This window comes from Rattus norvegicus, chromosome 7, assembly GCF_036323735.1.
Source record: "Rattus norvegicus strain BN/NHsdMcwi chromosome 7, GRCr8, whole genome shotgun sequence".
Taxonomy (NCBI): Eukaryota; Metazoa; Chordata; class Mammalia; order Rodentia; family Muridae; genus Rattus; species Rattus norvegicus.
This window is the reverse complement of record NC_086025.1, coordinates 113,898,188-113,916,551: the sequence shown is the minus strand read 5'-3', so window position 1 is coordinate 113,916,551 and position 18,364 is coordinate 113,898,188. Positions and strand designations below refer to the sequence as shown.

Genomic DNA, 18,364 nt, shown 5'->3' with positions numbered 1-18,364 from the left:
CACCTGTGCCTATCACTGCAGCCGTGGTTGGACAGAGCCAGTGGCTGAGGAGAAAAGGAGTCAGGTATTCTAAGCTCTGTCAAGATTTCCGATGTGTGTGTGTCAGAGGGATGACAGTGATGATCTTACTTTGCAGCCTTTGGAAAGTAAGGGTGTGACAATGTCATTTACTGAGACAGAGGGGCAGCAGGGGAGGGGCTGCCTGGGGACAGCGAGTTAGTGCATCAGCCGTTCTCTGGGAGGACTGACTGTAACGGAGGCACTGGGACAACTATGCCACAATGCAGGCAGGCAGTTGTCAGGATTTCTAACTCTGCTCCCTATGGCAATTGTATGCTGTACACTTAAGAAGTCTGATCTTTCCATTACACTGAATGCAGGCCATTGCCAGACATGCCCAGCCTTTTTAATAAAATTCTTTGAGGAAAAAAACCCTAGTAGTTGACCTCTGACCTCCTTGCTGAGTACAGTTCATGTTCAAGCTGTTGCTCCATTTTTCAAGCTGGCAGTTTTAGCAAATGTGAGTGTTCCCTGGATATTCATCACGGTGCTGCTGTCTTCCACAGAGCAGAATGAGCATGCTTCAGAGCATCTGGTCAGCCTTCAGTCATTGTACTAGACACCACAGGACCAGCTCAAAGGGAAAGCCTATTTAGGATCACAGCGTTGGTGGTGGCAGTCCATGGTCAGTTGGCTCTGCTGCTTCGGGGCCTGTGGTAAGAGAGCACCTTATGGTGGGAGCATGTGGAGGAACAGAATCTCTCACCCTCATGGTCAGGAAGCAAACGAGAGGAAGGGGAGGGTGAGTCCCACAGTCTTCTTCAAGGCTATGCCCCAGACACCTGAAGGTCTCCTATCAAGCTCTGCCTCTTAAAGATGCCATCACCTCTTAATAATTCCGCTCTGAGGACATGCCTTTAACATCCGGGCCTTTGTGAGACTTAGCATCTCACTGTGGCCAAGAACAAAGCTGTGTTCACAGTGAGCTTATCTCTGGTATGTGGTTTGTTTTTTCCTGTGGCAAGTGTCCATAGGTAACACAGTATCACACTGTCCCTCTCCAGAACCTCTCTAGATAAATCTAGACTCCCTTGTGTTGCTGGACCAGCACGCGGTGTGGCAATGCTATAGGCAGAGGGCTGCAGCATTTACAAACCTCGACGAGCAAAGGTGGTGGTAACGGAGCTTGACTGTGGCTCTCGCCATGGTCAGCTTTCAAGGGACTGGGGATCAGGAAGGGGCTTTGCTTCCAGGCAGGTATGGATTCAGTTACCTTAGGAAAGAAACCTTGGGGAGGAGTCCTCCATACTTAACGCCCGTTGTCAGTCCCTTGTCACTCTGCAAAGCTTAGCTACTCATAACATCTCAACCACAGAACTGTGGCAGCTCTTCGCTGATCACACCCTTACTGCCGTCCGTCTGTCTGTTGTGGAGCCTGGTCACTCCTGCCAGGACTGTCATGGTGTCTCCTTTCGTGCTCTCCCTCCATGAGCCTTACGTCTGTCTACCATCTTGTCACATACCCTTCAGAACAGCCTTCCTGGCGTCTCATGGTTCCAGCAGTGAGCACCACGCTGCTGCAGGCCTTCCCATCATTCAGGCAGATGAGCGAAGAGAGGCAAGGGTGAGAGAAGATGTTTATGCATGGTTAGGGGCCGGAGGAAAATTGTAAGGGCAAAATGAAGAGCTGAGAGCTGAGCCATGATTGGAGCGTTAGCTGCAAATGTAAGTAAATCCAAGACAGGTCCTCCCAAGGTGACTGCCTACCCCAGCATCGAAGCCAGATCTAAGCTGTGAGCCAGGAGCAAAGGTAGACACTGGACCTCAGAGTGAGTGGCACGTGCCTGTAAGCCCAGTGCTGGCAGAGAAAGGCAAGGGTGATGGGTAAGACAGGAGGATTCTGAGAAGTTGCTGGCCAACCAGTCATTCCAATGTGGCAAGCTTCTGGTTCCCTGAGAGCTCATTTTCAAAAATAAGGCGGAAAGCGATTTTTAAAAAAAGCACCTGGCATCAACTCTGACTCCACATGTGCATGCATTGTCCAACTCCCAGGGCACGTGTGTGTACCACTCGTGCACATAAGCTCAGAATCAGTAAATGAGGAATGGCCAGAGAGATGTGAAAGTACCAGGTAAAACTTTCAGAAAGGAAATGGAAAACTCAGCAGGTCTGGCAGGGTTAGGCAACACTTAGCATCGAACCCAAGGGAGAACTCAGACTCAGCTGTGGATCTGGAAGAAGCCAGGATGCAGCAGAGGCCAAGGAAGTGGGTGAAAGTTAAGACACAATAAATAATGAATCTCAGTAGAGTCAAGGAGAGGTTATAGAAAGAGAGGCAGCACTGGAAGATGGTGGCAGACCACGTTTCTAGAGCTGTGAAAGACACAGGAAGTGCAGTGCGTCTGAAGGACGCTAAGTAACCGGGGACATTGCAGACAAAAGGAGACAAAAGACAAGAGTGTGGCTTCTAGGAAGCCAGACCTGAAGCAGCCTGTTCTGCAGCTGTTCTGGACACCGCTGCACAAGTATCGTCTGGGGCAGAGGAAATCCCTGTTCACCTAGGAAGCACAGTCATGGTTAAAGAATGAAGAGAGGAGTTTGAAATGGACAAGAGCCAAGTTACCCATAGACCCTCAGGAACATGTCACCTGACTTTCAGGAAGAAGGGGGTTAGTCCAGAAGGATGATCTGAGATACAGGAAGATGTGGTGGTGCACTTGGAAATTGATAAAGAGTTAGTAAGTCTAAACGCTGTTTACAACAATGAGGACATCTGAGAGAGCTGAGTGTCAGCTTCTGAGCAAGGAGGCCATGTGTGCCTGGAAGTGATGCTAGGTGTGCACTGTGCAAATGGAAGGCAAACAAGATTGGGTGAGGTCTTCAGGTCTAAGTGGACCAGACCCATGAATCCTCCAACATGGACACCAACAAGAACAACAGCATCTTCCGGGAGGGGAGGCCTTGCTGGAACATTTGAGATTCTCAGGAAGAACCTCCCTACAGCAGAACCCATCGTGCCTGGCATTAGGAAGAAGGCAGAAAGGCCAGGCTGCAGAACTTCCTGATTGCTGAAGGATGATTGGAGCGTGTAGCCGCAAATGTAAATAAATCTAAGGCTGGTCCTCCTTAGGTGACTGCTGACCCCAGTATCGCAGCCAGAGCTAAGCTGTGAGCTTAGATCCTCTGCCACTTAGAAGGCCGGTTAGAAAGATACTCAGCACATGCCTGTGAATCACATGATCAAAAGGTAATTAAAAACAAAATTGATATCAGTTGAAAAATAATTATAACACCTAATTTGCGCTGTTAGAATGAGAACTAATCTGTCAAGTAACCATGGAATGCAACTGCCTCAGGACCCTAAGGACCCAGAAGGAGGGTTCATATGGGAGCTTTATATACCCCCAGCCTACATATGTATATTAGGATGTTAAAATGGGACTCCTTCGGCCTATCTGATTTTGCTTTAGGTGATAATAATAAAGTAGACACCAGATGTCAAGTCTCTGTATGGAAGTTTCTTTTAAAAAATGGATGAAAGCAGACCCTAAGTCTCTTGAAACACACACCTACACACACACACACACACACACACACACACACACACAGAGAGAGAGAGAGAGAGAGAGAGAGAGAGAGAGAGAGAGAGAGAGAGAGAGAACAGAGACTGATTACAGAGGTGCAGTGTGGTGGAAGAGGATCCAGTGAAGAGGCAGCGGGAAGGAGCTGATGTCATACTGAGTGTCATCTCCCCCAGCCCCAGCCCCACCCCCAGGCTGTTGTCATCACGATGGGTCTACTTGGAGAGCAGACACGTCTCCAGGAGATGCCTAGACTAGTGACATCTACCCCAGGCTTCAGCAGAACCCCTGACTCATGTCAGCAGTGGGTAGACTATCATTGCTTGACCCAACCTTGTGAGAGGCTTTCAAGCATGGGTTGGTGGCCCCAGGCTAGGAACCTGACTCATGCTGGATGGTTACAGTCAGGATCCACCTGGGAGAGAGGGACAAGGTGGCTTTAATGGTGAGCCTCTGTGGTCTGGTGAATGGGGCTGGCCTGTGCCCTGGAGTTGGTCAGAGCATGGACTACACCCATGTGAGTCGGGTGTGGGAGAGGGGGTACTATCATGGCTACCTTGAGTCTTATCTTGGAGGATAGAGAAAGGCACCTACATTCAGAGAGGATGGTGCCACCTACAATTAGCTTTTCAAACCCAAGCTTCAGAGTCAACTGTGACTCATGTCCTCTCATGTCACTTTTGTCTCCAAACTGGGGATACATCTAGAGTCATATCACTGCTGACATCTGATCCTGTCACCACCATGATCTCTGTGAGTTACTGTAGCAGCCTTGTGAGCTGGCTTCTCCCTATAACCTTTCTTCTCCTTCTCTTTTTCCTACTTAGTCACCCTGCTACAGCTCTCTTAGGTCATCGGTATCCCTAGAACGTGTCAAGCATTTGTAGGGACTTTTTTCTCTCTCTAGAACATTCTAGACTCCTCTAGCACTCATGCTCAACCTTGGCGGAGTTCCCTCTGATCATCCTACATGAAATAGTAACATGGTCCCCACCAGCCTGCTCACTCTCTGGCTCTGCCCCTGAATGGCTTTATTTTCCTCCACAGGATTTATCACTGTCTGACTAGCTAAATATAAATCCTTGTTTAATTATTCATTCCCCTCCCCCACCGTGTAATCTAAGTTCTGGGGGGCGGGGTACAGGCTGAAGCCTGTACATCCTTTTGTGCACTGTCATATTTTTAGTACCTAGAATAGTGTGTGACACACCACCTAATAAATATCATTTGAATGAGTGAGTGTATAAAACGAAAGGAGCAGAAGGGCTGGGTGGGGCTCGTCAATCTTAAATGCCACAGAAATGTCCTGAGACAGGACTGAAAATTTTCCACTGGATTCAGCAGTGGACAGGCCAGTGCTGGCCACCCAGGGGCAGCTCCAGGAGAGGAGAGGAGAGCCTTGCTGCAGTGTTATGAGGAGCCAAACAGCAACGGAAGAAGTGGATTTAATGCAAAAAAACGTATTGTTGCCAGTTGTTTGGGTGAGTGGAGCAAGAGAAAGGAAAACTGAAATGGCAGACGGGGCCTAGGAGAAATATTTAAAGTAGAAGTGACTAGCTGAAAAGAGAGAACCCTCATGTGATCCAGCAGCCACACCTCTGGGAACCTTTTCAAAAGAAGTGAGATCACTGTATGTGGAAGAGATGGCCTCCCATATCCACTGCAGTCCAGATGTAGATGTAATCAAAGTGTCCATCGTGGAGGGGTGGACACAGAAAGTGTGGCCCGTGTGCACAATGGAATGCTCTTGGCTTCACAGAAGAAGGAGATCTTGTCCCCAGCAGCAGGGTGGATGAACTTGTGTTGCTTCATCGAAAAGGCCAGGCACCACAGAGTAAACCACACATGATTCCACACACACATGGAGTCTTCCAAAGCAGAAGGAATTGAGAAGCAGAGGGTAGAGAGGCAGTTCCTGGGGTGTGGAAATGTTGGTCAGAAGTAATGACATGCCACTGGGAGGAGGCGGCCCTGAAGACCTACTGTGCAGCATGGAGTCTGTGTAAATAACAATGTAACGTTTGACAGTTTCTAAGGGAGGAGAGCTTAAACACCTACCGAATGATTAGTGCCTGAGGTGGTAGACATTTAATTAGCTTCATTTAACTTCACATCGTATCTCTAGACCAAAAATCACATGGTATAATGTAGACATTCGCAGTTCCTGTGTTAGCTTTATAAGCATGGATGTGCTGGTATGGGAGGGTGGAGTACATCTGTGGACCAGGGCGCAGCTGATACAGAGCTGAAGACCAGAAGAAATGCTGACCCGAGTGAGCCTTGGCAACAGCCACAGGACAAGGAGTGAGCTGAGAGGACGGCCTGACCCTCCAAGATGAGGCTGACGGGAGGATTGGGCACAGCCCAGTGCAGGTCAGCTGGTTAGCATTCCGGGATGTCAGGGCAGCTCAGTTTAAGGTCTGTCTTTCCCTGTGCTCAGAGAAGATCAACTGCTAAAAAGTAAGCGGGACAGGTCGTGTTGACAGAGGTGTCTGAAGACAGCAGTGAGGGTTTGGGATTGTGTGTGAGGGGAGCTAGAAGACCAGCCAAAGGCCAGGTCTCTCCTGATCCTCCATTTGACACAGACAATGAGGTTACAGTGGTTTGCATCTTCCAGCCGGAACTCCAGGTGCGAGGTAGTCTACAAAGGGTTAAAGTCAGGAGGCGCAGAGATGGAGGAAGAGGTCTCAGGCCTGGGACCGCAGCAAGGGAACCACAGTAGAAGGCAAGGCCTAGTCAGCTCTAACTGTCAGCATGACACAGCCTGGAGTCACCCGAGAAGGAAACCTCAGTTGAGGAATTCGCCTAGGTCACACTGACCCCTGGGCATGTCTGCGGGGGGCTTGTCCTTGATTGGCTTAATTGATGCAAGTGGGCCCAGCCCACTGTGGGCAGATGTCATGAGTGTCATTAGAAAGTCAGCAGTGAGCCGGGAAGCAGCATTCTCCCTAGTTCACGCTTCATACTTTGGCTTGTGTTCCTGCCTGGACCTCCCTCAGCGATGGACGGGGATGTAGAAGTGTAAGCCAAAATAAATCCTTTCCTCCACTATGAAGCTAGAGCAGACTCTCAAGGTCACCTTAAAGGACTCTCAGATTCACTCCACTAGAGGGAGAACTTGGGGAGGAGCTGTCACAGGGCCATACTAGCCAGAGCAGCTACCATCAGCAGAGGGACAATGTCAGTGACCAGGAGAGAAAGAGACAGACACCACCATCACTTGTGTGCTTTCTCTGTTCTGACACCCTTGGACAGAACAACAGGGACAATAAGAGGTCACACAGATCTCAAGATGAGTGGGGAAAGAAGGCATAGAGGAGAGGGCACAGGAGCATGTGGGACATGCACAGAGGCCACGGGGCTGGAGGAGCCAGGCTTCAGTCAGAGCGATGCTGGGCCCACTCTCGGCGCTCAGCCCCGCTGCTGGATTTCTCCCCATTGATCTCTGCACCTGTCTTTCAGCTCCTACTTCCTGACATCCACTGACTCATTAAAAATCCTTCCAGTTTTAAAAGAGTTTTAGGTATTCTATTTGGATTCTTTACTGAATAATCTACTTCCTCTCAGTTTTACAATCTCTTACTCTCCACTCATCTTTCTGAAAGATTTTTCTCTTCTCAGCCGGTATCTCTGGTGTTTCGTCTCCATGCTTAACAATCGCAGTGTCTGAGGTGTTTTCTGGGCTGTGCTTCCTCTGTACACATTCTATCTGCAAAGTGCTATTTCGTGAATGAAAATATGTAGAGGGTGCTGCATCGAGAGAGAATAAGCAAAACAGATAAGCCACGGAACAGCGCTGCAAGCCATTCAAGAAAGATGTGAGCAGACAGCTGTAGGAACGAGATCCTGCAGCAGTCTGTCTAGGGAAGGGGCTGGTTCATATCGTCTCTGGAAGTCAGTAAGGTGGTCCCAGACGGACATTCTCTCAGGATAATGTCGATGGCTTTAATGGGAGCCTCCTTGGCTTAGTTTGAATAAGAGTGCAGTCGTGGTTCTTAAGAACTAACGTCTCTTCTTCATTCACAGGGTAAATGGTATTTAAAGACTGGTTGCTATGCTATAAACCTACCCAAGATTTTTGCTTGCCGTTGAAGTAAAAAAGCTAATTCTTGAGATGCATGCCTAACTGGGAAAAGGTTGGAGAGTTACCGTTCTGTGTCTTATCACGGTCATCCAGAGTGCGCCCTGCTCTGCATCTCAGAAGTCACCCCTGAGGACCTGTGGGCACAGGCCACACACGGTACCTGAAGTCTACCAGAGCAGGGCTTGTACACGGTCTCATCACTTCCAGGGAGAGCCATGGCCAGGGCTGTGTGTTCACTGCCTCAGCTGGCGCCTAATGACTGCTCTCTGTACCTGGGAGTGTTTCCCTTGGGCAGGCACAGTTTAAAGTATTTTGTAGTCTAAAATAATTTAATTCTGACTAGAATTAAACCTCTGACCCAATTTAGTGTGAATTTTCCCTCTTCTGGAGTCACCGTTTGTCACTGTCAGTCTTCCTTGCGGTCACTGTCGTGTACCTGCTTATCTCCTGGGCTGGGGGGCGCCTGCAGCATAGGGTGACCTTTACGTGGCATATATCAGCTTTCATTTCTCCGGAGCCTTAGACACGGACTGTGAGACGGGCTGGCCTTGATCACCAGCCTCACAGAGGCCTTCATCCTCCTTTCTACATCTGCGGTCCAGTGAAGGAACGAGTGATGCTTTTATTACCAGTGAACCTCGGCTCTACATAAACCTGGTAGTGAGCACTGCGAGCCCTTTTTATCATCCGCTCACCACACTCTGTTCTCCAGGCATGGAAGCTGTTACCACCCCACTCGGAGCTTCTCAGAAGTCTTTTTCTGTGTGTCCTGCTCTCGGTCTCCTTGTCAGGGCAGGGCCACCACGCCAGGCTTATTCTGAAAGAAGCAGCCTGTGAAGACATCTGTGCGTCTCAGGACTACAGTGTCCACCATGTTTGTTCCTTCACACTTGGTTTAATTGTAGCTGTTGGATGGGGTCATGCAGCTTTTCCACACTCAGCACAGACCCTAAGGAGCCACTAGCTATTCCAGTATAGAATTGTTTAGGATTTTGCGCATGCACCACAAGGAAAAAACCCACTAAGATTATTTTCGTATCATGCATATGATTTAACATTTACATTCAATATCCATTTTAGGTTAATAGCTTGCCTATTTTAAACCCATATATTAGTAAGCAGTTTACATCACTCCTGTGTTAATAATTTGTAACTGTGGCCTCTTAGCAAAACGACCTCATTATTATCTTCACATCCTGTTTCCTCTGATTAACTTAATTACCAAAAGGGGAAAAATCCTTCAGTTACGCCTTTTTAAACTACAGAAAGCTGTATCTTGGCATCCATCTTCAGTCATGTCTGCCAGCGCTCTCCTTTGTAGCTGTAATTGGATCCTATGCGTCAGACCAACAAGAGAGCGGAGCACAGAGCTGGCTCTGTTGGACTAGAACGCCCATTATTAGATTTATAATAACAAATACATAATAACACGCAATGATTATAGTCCCTAGAAAAAACCCGCAGAACTACTGAAAAATGAAAAGGGGCGTCAGCGGGGGGTGGGGGTGTTCCTGTCTGTCAGCGAGTCTCTTCACTCGGAACCAACCTGAAGGCTCTGTCAGGATGATCCCACACTGGCCAAACTCAACTGGTAAAGCCCTGCCTGACCCAATCAGGCTGGTCTCTTTGAAAGGCACAGAGGCGTGTTGCTGGGTTTGGTATTTTGCTATGTTCACGTTGGTCTATAAGGATTCAGCCTGGTGTCCTCCACAGAGAACGCGCTGTCCTGAAGGATAAGCATCATTCCTAAGGTGACCGCCTCTCAGGGCCCCCTTTTGTAGTAATCAGGTATAATGGCAGGTGACGAAGGCAGGCCGGTGCCGTCTCGTGATTAATACTAAACCTCCTATTGAGGAATCAGCTGGAGAGATGCTGGAGAGAAGGCTCTGACATTCAGCTTTAAATTGAAAGAAAATGAGAAACCAGATAAAGCCAGGCAACCAAATTAATTCACTCAGAACCCCTCCCCGCCTTTTCAGTGGAACTCACAGAAATTCTCTCCTGGAAAAAATTGGGAAGCCTTCTGGAACAATCACATAGTTGTGTTCAAATATAGAAAGGCAGGACCAGCGCTCTACCCCAGCAGAGCCCTCTCGGTTTTGAGAGCTTTAGGAAAAAAAGTCACTGAATGCTGTCCATTCTTCATGAATTCAGCAGTCATCTCCCCAAGCCTTCTTCCCAGGAGATGATGAACAGGCTCAGACACAGAGGAACCGGCTTGATCCTGCTCACATGCCCTCTATCTTATGGCTAAACAGTGATGCTGAGGTAAAACTGAGGTATGAGGCAGTTACGGACACACACACATATCCGGGGCATAGGATTGTTGGTAAAGGAAAATCCAGTACAGCTGAATCAACCAACTTCCTTTGTCCCTCCCTCGGTTCTCCAAGGCAACAGGATATTGAATTCATGAGTTTGGCATGTAATCCCTGCCTTTGAATCCCGTGTGATCCTGAATAATGCCCTGGATATCTCAGTGTCCCGGGTCATGTGTATGAAGGACTGCATCAGGATATCTTCCTTCCTTCCCCTGGCTCTGCAGATGATTTGTTAGTGACCAGATCATTGGGACAGCAGTGACAATCAGACACTCCTCCAGTTCAATAGGGTTTACACTCCGAGGGGTGTCATTATACTGGAGGTGACAGATCTGTACACAAAGAATTAGAGGGAGTTAGAAACAACACATTTGTTTAGTGCTGTGATCCCTGAGCTTAGGATGCTGCCTGACACATCCTCATACTTAATACGTGTTTGTCAAACAAATGGATACATTTGAAATAATGAGATTGGCTAAAGAAAAGTCAGTATTCATACAGCGCTCATTATGCAATAATGAGTAAGGCAAACAGATTCATTTTAACTTGGAAAGTTAAAAAAAATTTAACAAGTAAGAAATTGGATTGGGCCTTGAAGAATTAAATCATCTTTGTTAGAGTGGGAAAGAATCCTGCAGGCTGAGGCACGCTCACACGCAAAGGCCTGGGCCCATCTAAGGGACGCCAACCTGGAAAGTGGTGATCCTTAGCCAGGGTGGAGGCTTCGCACTGGGAGGTCGTGGAATGCAAGGACAGGAAAGCACCACTGTTTGCCACTGCTGAGCCACCATTTTACAAGGGTAGGGATGCACATGCAGAGCCGGAGACCAGTCACGCTGGTGCGCTGTATGGCATGGACAAGCAGGCAGATGGGAAGAGCCAGAGACTGTGGTCTAAGGGATATCGAGGGCTATGTCGGCAGAGGTAAAGTAGAGATCAAGGACAGGAAGTTGGCGTGGGAAGCAGCAGAGCTCAGCAGAGACCAGGGTTAAAACGTGAACGGACTGCGGACAGACCACCCTAGTTCTAGCAAGGCCAGCAGCAGTGATGCCTTACTGTGGTCAGAAAAAGCAAAGTGTCAAAATACACTGGCAACATTTCAGAGGGAAAGCGGGCTGGGGAAGACGACCGGAAGGCTGCCTGGAGAATAGGAGGAGAGCAAAGTCCCTTCAGGTGACTAAGGAACAAGCTTCTGAAAGTGCCCCTCGATGTCTGTTTCCTTCCTCCCAACTCCTGCATATCAGGCAAGAGGTCCACAGGCCTGGCCTTCTCCTGCCTTTCTGGATGTAGCCCCTCCCCTCTCCGCCTCACACTAATAACTGTTAACACCGAATAGCTTGTGGCTGCCCTGCTGATGGGACATGGATGCTGTTACAGCCTCCTTTCTTTGCTGAAGTTCCGTTTACTCGGGTACTCTCCCATCTTCCACTCGGCTCTGACTTTTACTGTGTTTGTATTGCTGGATGCTTGGCCTACTTAGTGTCCCTCCAGAGTCCTACTCCAGCCCACAGTAAATAGCAGGTATCAATTAGCTGGCCCTCTCTCCCTCCATTGCTCACTCCTGCCTTTCCCCGTTCCTGCCTCGTTATTTTTCATGGTACGTGCTATCAGACACAGCTCTCCTTACAGTAGACCAACACTCGGCCCTTGAGCTGAATCCCAGCCCCCAAAGTGTTGCTCGAGTGAGCATTCCTGATTTTCAGTTTCACATACAGCATGTTTTGATGGCCCATGAAGCTGACATCAGGGAGAGGCACACTAGGGACTAGTTAAATTTAACAGACCTTTGTGTTTCTTCTCTGTGCAAAAGCATCCTGTAGGCTGTGAGGTCAGAACACAGGAACTTCATATATGATCAGCACTATATTGTATGTAATTAAATAAAACAATGAGTTCACAGAGGCACACTGTCATTTCAGAAAAGGCAAGGATTAGGGTGAAGGGTTGCCTGTGGAAATAGCTTCTAGAAGCAGTAATTGTTTGGGGTGGGTCTTGTGGTGTTGGTAGGGCTTGAATCAGTAAAGCAGGAGGGTTAGCTGGTGAGTGAAAGAGACACTGGGAGCAGGAGTCGAGTCAGCCTGAGAACGCAGCACAGGGCCTGGCTACAGGTTGTTTTTGGGTATGTGGCAGGCAAGCCATGGAGAGCCAAACTCATGGGATGCGGAGTTGGTCACTGGCATAGGAGGGGACTTCCAGATACAAACTATAAATAACTAAAGAAGTGGTTATAGAGAATTAAGTTAGCATAGAAGGGGAGGGAATGTAGAATTGGGCTGATTTACTGTAGCATCTTCAGAACACTTCCACCTTCTGTTCAAGCAAATGTTCTTCTTTTTAAGATAGTGTGCTGTACATTTGAAATCTTTTATTTCAAGCATCCTACTGACTGAGCTGTTTCCCCAGACATCAACTGGACTCTTGTATATCAAAGTGTTCAGTCCACTGACTACATTACCAGGTTGGGGCTGAGGCTAGGGCTCAGTAGAAGAGTGCTTGCCTAACATAGATGAGACCCTAAGTTCAATTCCCAACATAGTTAAAAACAAACAAGCTACTAGTTTAATAAAAGTTCAAGCAGCCAGTTTGCAGTTTTCTTTCTAGATTACCAGGAAAGGGGTGGATAAAAATAGAAGGACTTTGCTCTATTTAGTTGTTTTGTTGAATTTTAAAATATTTATTTATTTACTTTGGTTCTTTGAGGTAGGGTGTCATGTAGCCCAGTTCAAGGTTGGCCTTGAACTCTTGATTTTCCTGCCTCCAAATCCTAGATGCCTGACAGGGCTTGCATCATGAGCCTCTACACCCTGCCATTTCATTGAATTCTTAAGCATGTGTTTAATTTTTAGCTTTCGTACTAAGTATTAACATGGCATCTAGAGTCTCTACCCATGCCAATGCTGGTGTTTGGGTTGAATGTTCTTAAGATATCTTCAAAGCATTGCCATTCTGGGCTGATTTACATACCACTGCATTTGAAAATAATTTCATTACATAAAGAGCAAAATATTTTCCCAAATACAATAGAGTGTCAAGGGAAATATTTAAATAAAATCCCCTTTAAGGAGTACTTTAAAGCAAATATAGTAACATATACATACTTTCTGAAATACCATGACTCTGGTTTCCTGCTAGGATATATTAGTACTTCTAACAAAACCTTTTACCAACTAAATATAACTGGGTCATATGCTAATTAGTAATATTTCAGAAGAGGTTATTTTCATCCACCAATTTTCTGTTTCCTTTCGTTATTATGAAGTTGTTAAACTGTGTTAAATTTAGAAAACAGAAGCATTACCTTCTTATTGGTACTTGGGTCTGGGTTTTTTCTTCCATTGCAAAGACATTGATTAAGTACATCCTGCAGGACTGGCACTGCTGGATGCTGGGACACAGAGACAACTCAGGGTGCTGGAGTCCAGCTGGGCCGGGGCTTGAATGAAGGAGTGCACTGCTTCAGTTGCTCATCAGGCGCCATCAGTCTTTGGTAGTGGAGGGCAAAGTAAGACAAGGTCAAGACAGAAAGGCCAGGGCAGGCATTGAAGAGACAGTGGTGCTTGCGTTGAATTTTCAAAGATAGAAGAAGCCAGACATTGCAGTAGAAGGCTGGAATCACAGCACTCAAGAGACAGGGGCAGGAGGATCTTGAATTCTAGGTCATCCTCAACTAGAGTCAGACATTGTCTCAAACCCTCCAAAAGTAAAGCAACATAAATAAATCTCTCTCTCAATCTCTCTCTCTAAATATATATGTGTGTGTGTGTGTGTGTGTGTGTGTGTGTGTGTGTGTGTATGCACACATATATATCCATATACATATATCCATATCAATACAGATTATATAATACAGATTATATACTATAACAATACTATATAATATTATATATTAATATATAGCATATATTTACCTTTTAAAGCAGAATGTGACTGGATACTATATTTCCACTCATGAGCCTTGTTGAATTAGTAGACTTAGGAAAGCTTAGGATTTTGTTCCTGGCACTTTGCTTTGGAAAACAAGCCTTGTGGGAAATTCCTGTCAAGTTGTTTCAGCTTGTATTCTTACTCCTAAGACTAGAATACACAGAATTAATTACAGAGTATGAAAAACTTTTTAAAAATGGATTCTAGAAGTTGACGCTTAAGGCATCTTAACAATTTTTCCTTTTAGTTGAGAAGCTATGTCTCCAAACACTTAAGAGACAGGTGATTTGGTCTACTAACGAATCTAGCTGGACAGCTTAGTTCAGATCACAAAGTTAACAATGGGTTACATTAACCTTAAAACAAACTTTCCACCAGCCTGTTGAAACAAGCTTACACTCTCAGGGTATAAAAAGCAGAAGGGAAGTTGATCTTCCCTTAGTTTTCATGCCACACAGATACTTTAAAATGTTACAAAAATCCTTGAAAATGTGTCACCAGAAGGAATGGAGGGTATTGAGCATGGCTCTCTGCTGACTCAGTCTACCTCTCCTATGTCCCATGTGTCCTCGTCTCTTCCGAGGGCGGGCATCCCTTCAGCTCCAGCAGCACTGGCCTCATCCAAAGTGGGGTCATCTTCATCAGTCCCCAGACCACGCTTGATCACCCTGGAGATCCTGGTCACTTGTGTCTAGGGATCTTCCAGAGTGAAGCCAGACGTCAGGAGCGCAGCTCGTACAGAAAGACGACCTGAGATCCTTCACAAACCTGCCATTTTGTCAGCCTGCGCCTTAAGGTTTCAATGATGGAGCTGCCCTGTCAGGGTTCATCTCCAGGTGTTTCCACGTTGCCCTGTCGCCCAGCGTGGAGTCCTCTGAGGGCTTGGGCTTTCTCGATTCTCTAGTGTCTGTTGTTCACCCACATGTACTGTGATGACACCACCAGTTGCTTTGACCTTTCAACTTTCCCCTCCAGGATGTCTTCATGATGTCAGAGATTCTTCAAACTTTGTCTTTTTCTCTTCTTCTTTTCTCTTTCTCTTCTTAATCTTCTGCAAGTTCCAGTCCTCCTTTGGGAACTGACTATGGTCTTGCCCTTGCCCTAGGCTGTGCCTACAGTACTCATCGGTGGGCTCAGTCACGTGCATCGCTTCTATGCCACGGCGTCAGAGACAGTCCACGAAAGCCACGTTAGCTACCTGGTCCTTGGTCTCGGCTGTGATAAAATGGATGCACTTCTGGTTCTCCGTTGTTCTGGTGCAGCTGTCCTGAGAGAAAGCACCGCTTCCCCAGAAGCAGATGTGCAGCCCCATGACAGCTCTGATAGCTTCGTCGATTTTGAGTCTAAATGAATTGTGAGCTTTACAGTTTTGAGAACTGCTCGCAAAGCTTTTTGTGCTTCTCTTCATCTCCTGCCAGTCCAGTGAAGAGTTCTGATTCTTGATCAAATCCTTTCTGATAACTTTCAAATTTTTGCTTTGCTGCAACATTTCCTGGGCAAGATGTAGGGGGAGATCCTTGGAACCCACCACTGTTCTAATGAAATTTGGATACTCAGGGACTAACTCCTCAGTTTCCCATGATGAAAACTGTGTATGTACAACTTGGCGGCCTTTTCCTTTCTGTTTTCAAACAGATGAAAAGGAATGTGTCTTGGGACAAGAGAAGGGCTGGGGATTCCAGCTGCCCTTCAGCAGACAATGCTGTTCCACATGTTCTTCCCAACCATTGCGTGAGCTCTTGTAGAACTCACCATATTCTTCCTCAGGGTGTCAGTGCAAACAGGCTTTGTTTCACTTAGCTCTTGGTCAATGCACTTTTCCTTAATCTTCTTCTCATCACGACCCTCTTCTCCTTTTTCATCAGAACATTGTATCTTCTTAGTCTTTCTCTTCTCTTCACCTCCTTTTCTTCAGCCTCATCATCACTGACTTCCTCCTCTCATTTCTTCTCCACAGAGAATTAATGGGGTAGTGAATAAACCGGGAATGTTTCCTCATGATCTCCTCTATTCTCCTCTCCTCCAGACACTTGGGCTTGGTTTTCTTTTACATGTAAGGTAACCTCTGTTCCATGGCCCATTGGTTCGCTGTGTCGGTCTTCACTCTGTTTTGTTTTTTTTTTTTAAACATTTTTTTTTCGGAGCTGGGGACCGAACCCAGGGCCTTGCGCTTCCTAGGTAAGCGCTCTACCACTGAGCTAAATCCCCAGCCCCCGATCTTCACTCTGAATGATGTCCCCGCTGAGGCTTCCCAGGCATCCTGCCCATCGCCATCCTGCTTGGCGATCACAGCCACTTTCTCAGCAACAAAACAGGCAGAGTAAAAGACAATACCAAACTGGCCAGGCATCGAGACATCTGCTCCAGCCTGCAAGGCCTCCATGATGGCTTTGGTGCTAGACTCGCAATAGTGCCAAGGTTATTGATCAAGTTGCCTGGGTCATCCCAGTTCCAGTATCCGTAATAGCGAGGGTTTGGTCTTGTTTGCTGGGGATGAGATTAACATGCAGGTCCTTCCCAGAATGAAAACCAGGATCTGTCAAACTTTCATCACTAATCTTAGCCAGAGCACCTGATGAATTTGAAATGAACTCCCTCAGAAAAATCTTTGTTCAAATAGAAAGCATTGATGATCAAGGACACTAACTGGAAAAATTTTGCCTTAAAGGGAAAAGTCTTAACCTTTTCCTCCTCCATTGGTTAGTCTTGGGTCTGGGTTTATTAATCCCTCTGGTTGAGAGTAAGGCCACTACCACAATTAAAGCCAAATTTGATGCAAGCTTCAATTAAACACTAGCCAGGAGGATGGAATCTGGCCAGGTTCAAATTTGGGTTCCACAGAAATGGCCATGGGTCATGTTTTGCAGGGCCTTAAAAAAGGCAAAACCACCACAGGGCCACCGTATTTCCCATCAGGTCCAATCAGGGGCAAGCATATATCCTGAGACACTTCCTGCCTGTGTCCCTCCCACCTACATCCTACCAAGGGCAAGTGTACACCCTGACATATTTCCTGCCCATGCACCTCCCTCCCACATGTGATCAAGCACATCCTGTGCTGATGGGTCAGCACACTTGTTTGGGGGTGGGGAGCATAAACAGGAGCCTTTAGCATTTAGCTCTGGTTCTGTGTGGTCTCCCAGGGTTCTAGGGGGTCTTTCCTGAGTGACCACACAGGAGCCATGACCTGCTGCACAATGGCAGTGAAGCAACTAATAAAAGGTTCTGGGATTTTCTAATTTTAGGTAAATGCCAGAAGCTCTTCTCCAGTCTCTGAAGGTGCTGAGGGACCATGTGTTCATTCTGACAACATACTGTACTTCGTGATGTATAGAATCACCTAATGGTGAACTCGGTGCCTCTTTCTCCCTGGTAGAAGTGCCAGAGAATGCACACGTGCCCTCCCACTATGTTATGGTTCTAATTTCATCAATCTCTTAAGAAACAATTTTATTCCTTTCCATAGCCAAGTTAGGATGAGACTCTGAGAACAGTCCCTCACGTCGTGGGCTGGGATCCAGTCCCATCTAGAAATTCAGTCTAGACCCCAGATATGTGCGGTCAGGCAGAGGTCACGACCCAGGTCCATCTGCACTTTTGGTTCTTTACTCTGCCTCAGCCGCTTCTGTTCATGATGCCAGGTCTGTCCCGGGCTCCCATGGTGCCGTTGTGTGTTAGTGTCTACTGACAGAATGGACAGAGCGTGCACATTGTAGGAACTGTCAGAGCAGCTCTGGAAGAGAGCCTGTTGTCCTTACACAGACAAAAGATTCATTGAAAGGTTGCTGCCCCGTGAAGTGCTTCAGATGTACCTCCTGGGAGAGATGAAGGTTTCATAAGGATAGGAAGATGCATATTTTGTCTAGTTTATCTTGTAAAGGATGAAGGTTTGAAAGTACCAAAAATATAGTGGCTCAGAGGCAGATCAGTGGGTGACGGGAGAAATACTTAAAGGGAAATATTTGAAATTTTCTGTGCCTTGTGTTTTAGTCCCACTGAGAGAGGGAGAGAGAAGGCAGCCACCAAATGACTAAGGCATCAGTTATAGCTCGAGGGTACTTGAAATAGAACATACCAGCCTAGCAGGAAAGCAGAGGACTAAATAGGAAAGATCCTATTTATTAAAATGGATTTGAAATGGAATGTTTCGGTTTTAATTTGGGGCCACTTGCTATTTTACAGAAGCTGTGTCTACTCCCCCAGAAAAAAGCCCATCGATGCAGACAAATATGAGTTTAGGCAAGAAATTGGAGAAAGCCATTGCAAATACTATCACAGAAAGTCCCCCACACACTCCTCAGGAAAAGCAGACGGCTGCAGGAAGCTTTGACATGCCAGCGCCTTTACAAGCATTTTGGCCGTCAGGTAAAGACGAGTTCATCAGCCTGGGTTTGAGGATGTCCAAGTCTGAGTCCATGTTCCACAACCAGTCCTCTGTGGAAACACTCTTCGTC

General features: G+C 46.9%; 1 protein-coding gene across 4 annotated transcripts in view; it reads left to right on the top strand.

Moving 5' to 3' along the window:
- The window catches only part of Enthd1 (ENTH domain containing 1), a 114,953-nt gene that overhangs the window by 73,419 nt on the left and 23,170 nt on the right, over positions 1-18,364 (top strand). For all 4 annotated transcript variants that reach the window (XM_063264270.1, XM_063264269.1, NM_001135913.1 and 1 more), the window contains one exon: positions 18,093-18,364. This exon is cut by the window's right edge. In XM_063264270.1, the coding sequence (XP_063120340.1) occupies positions 18,093-18,364 (272 nt within the window). The remainder of the gene's footprint in view (positions 1-18,092) is intronic.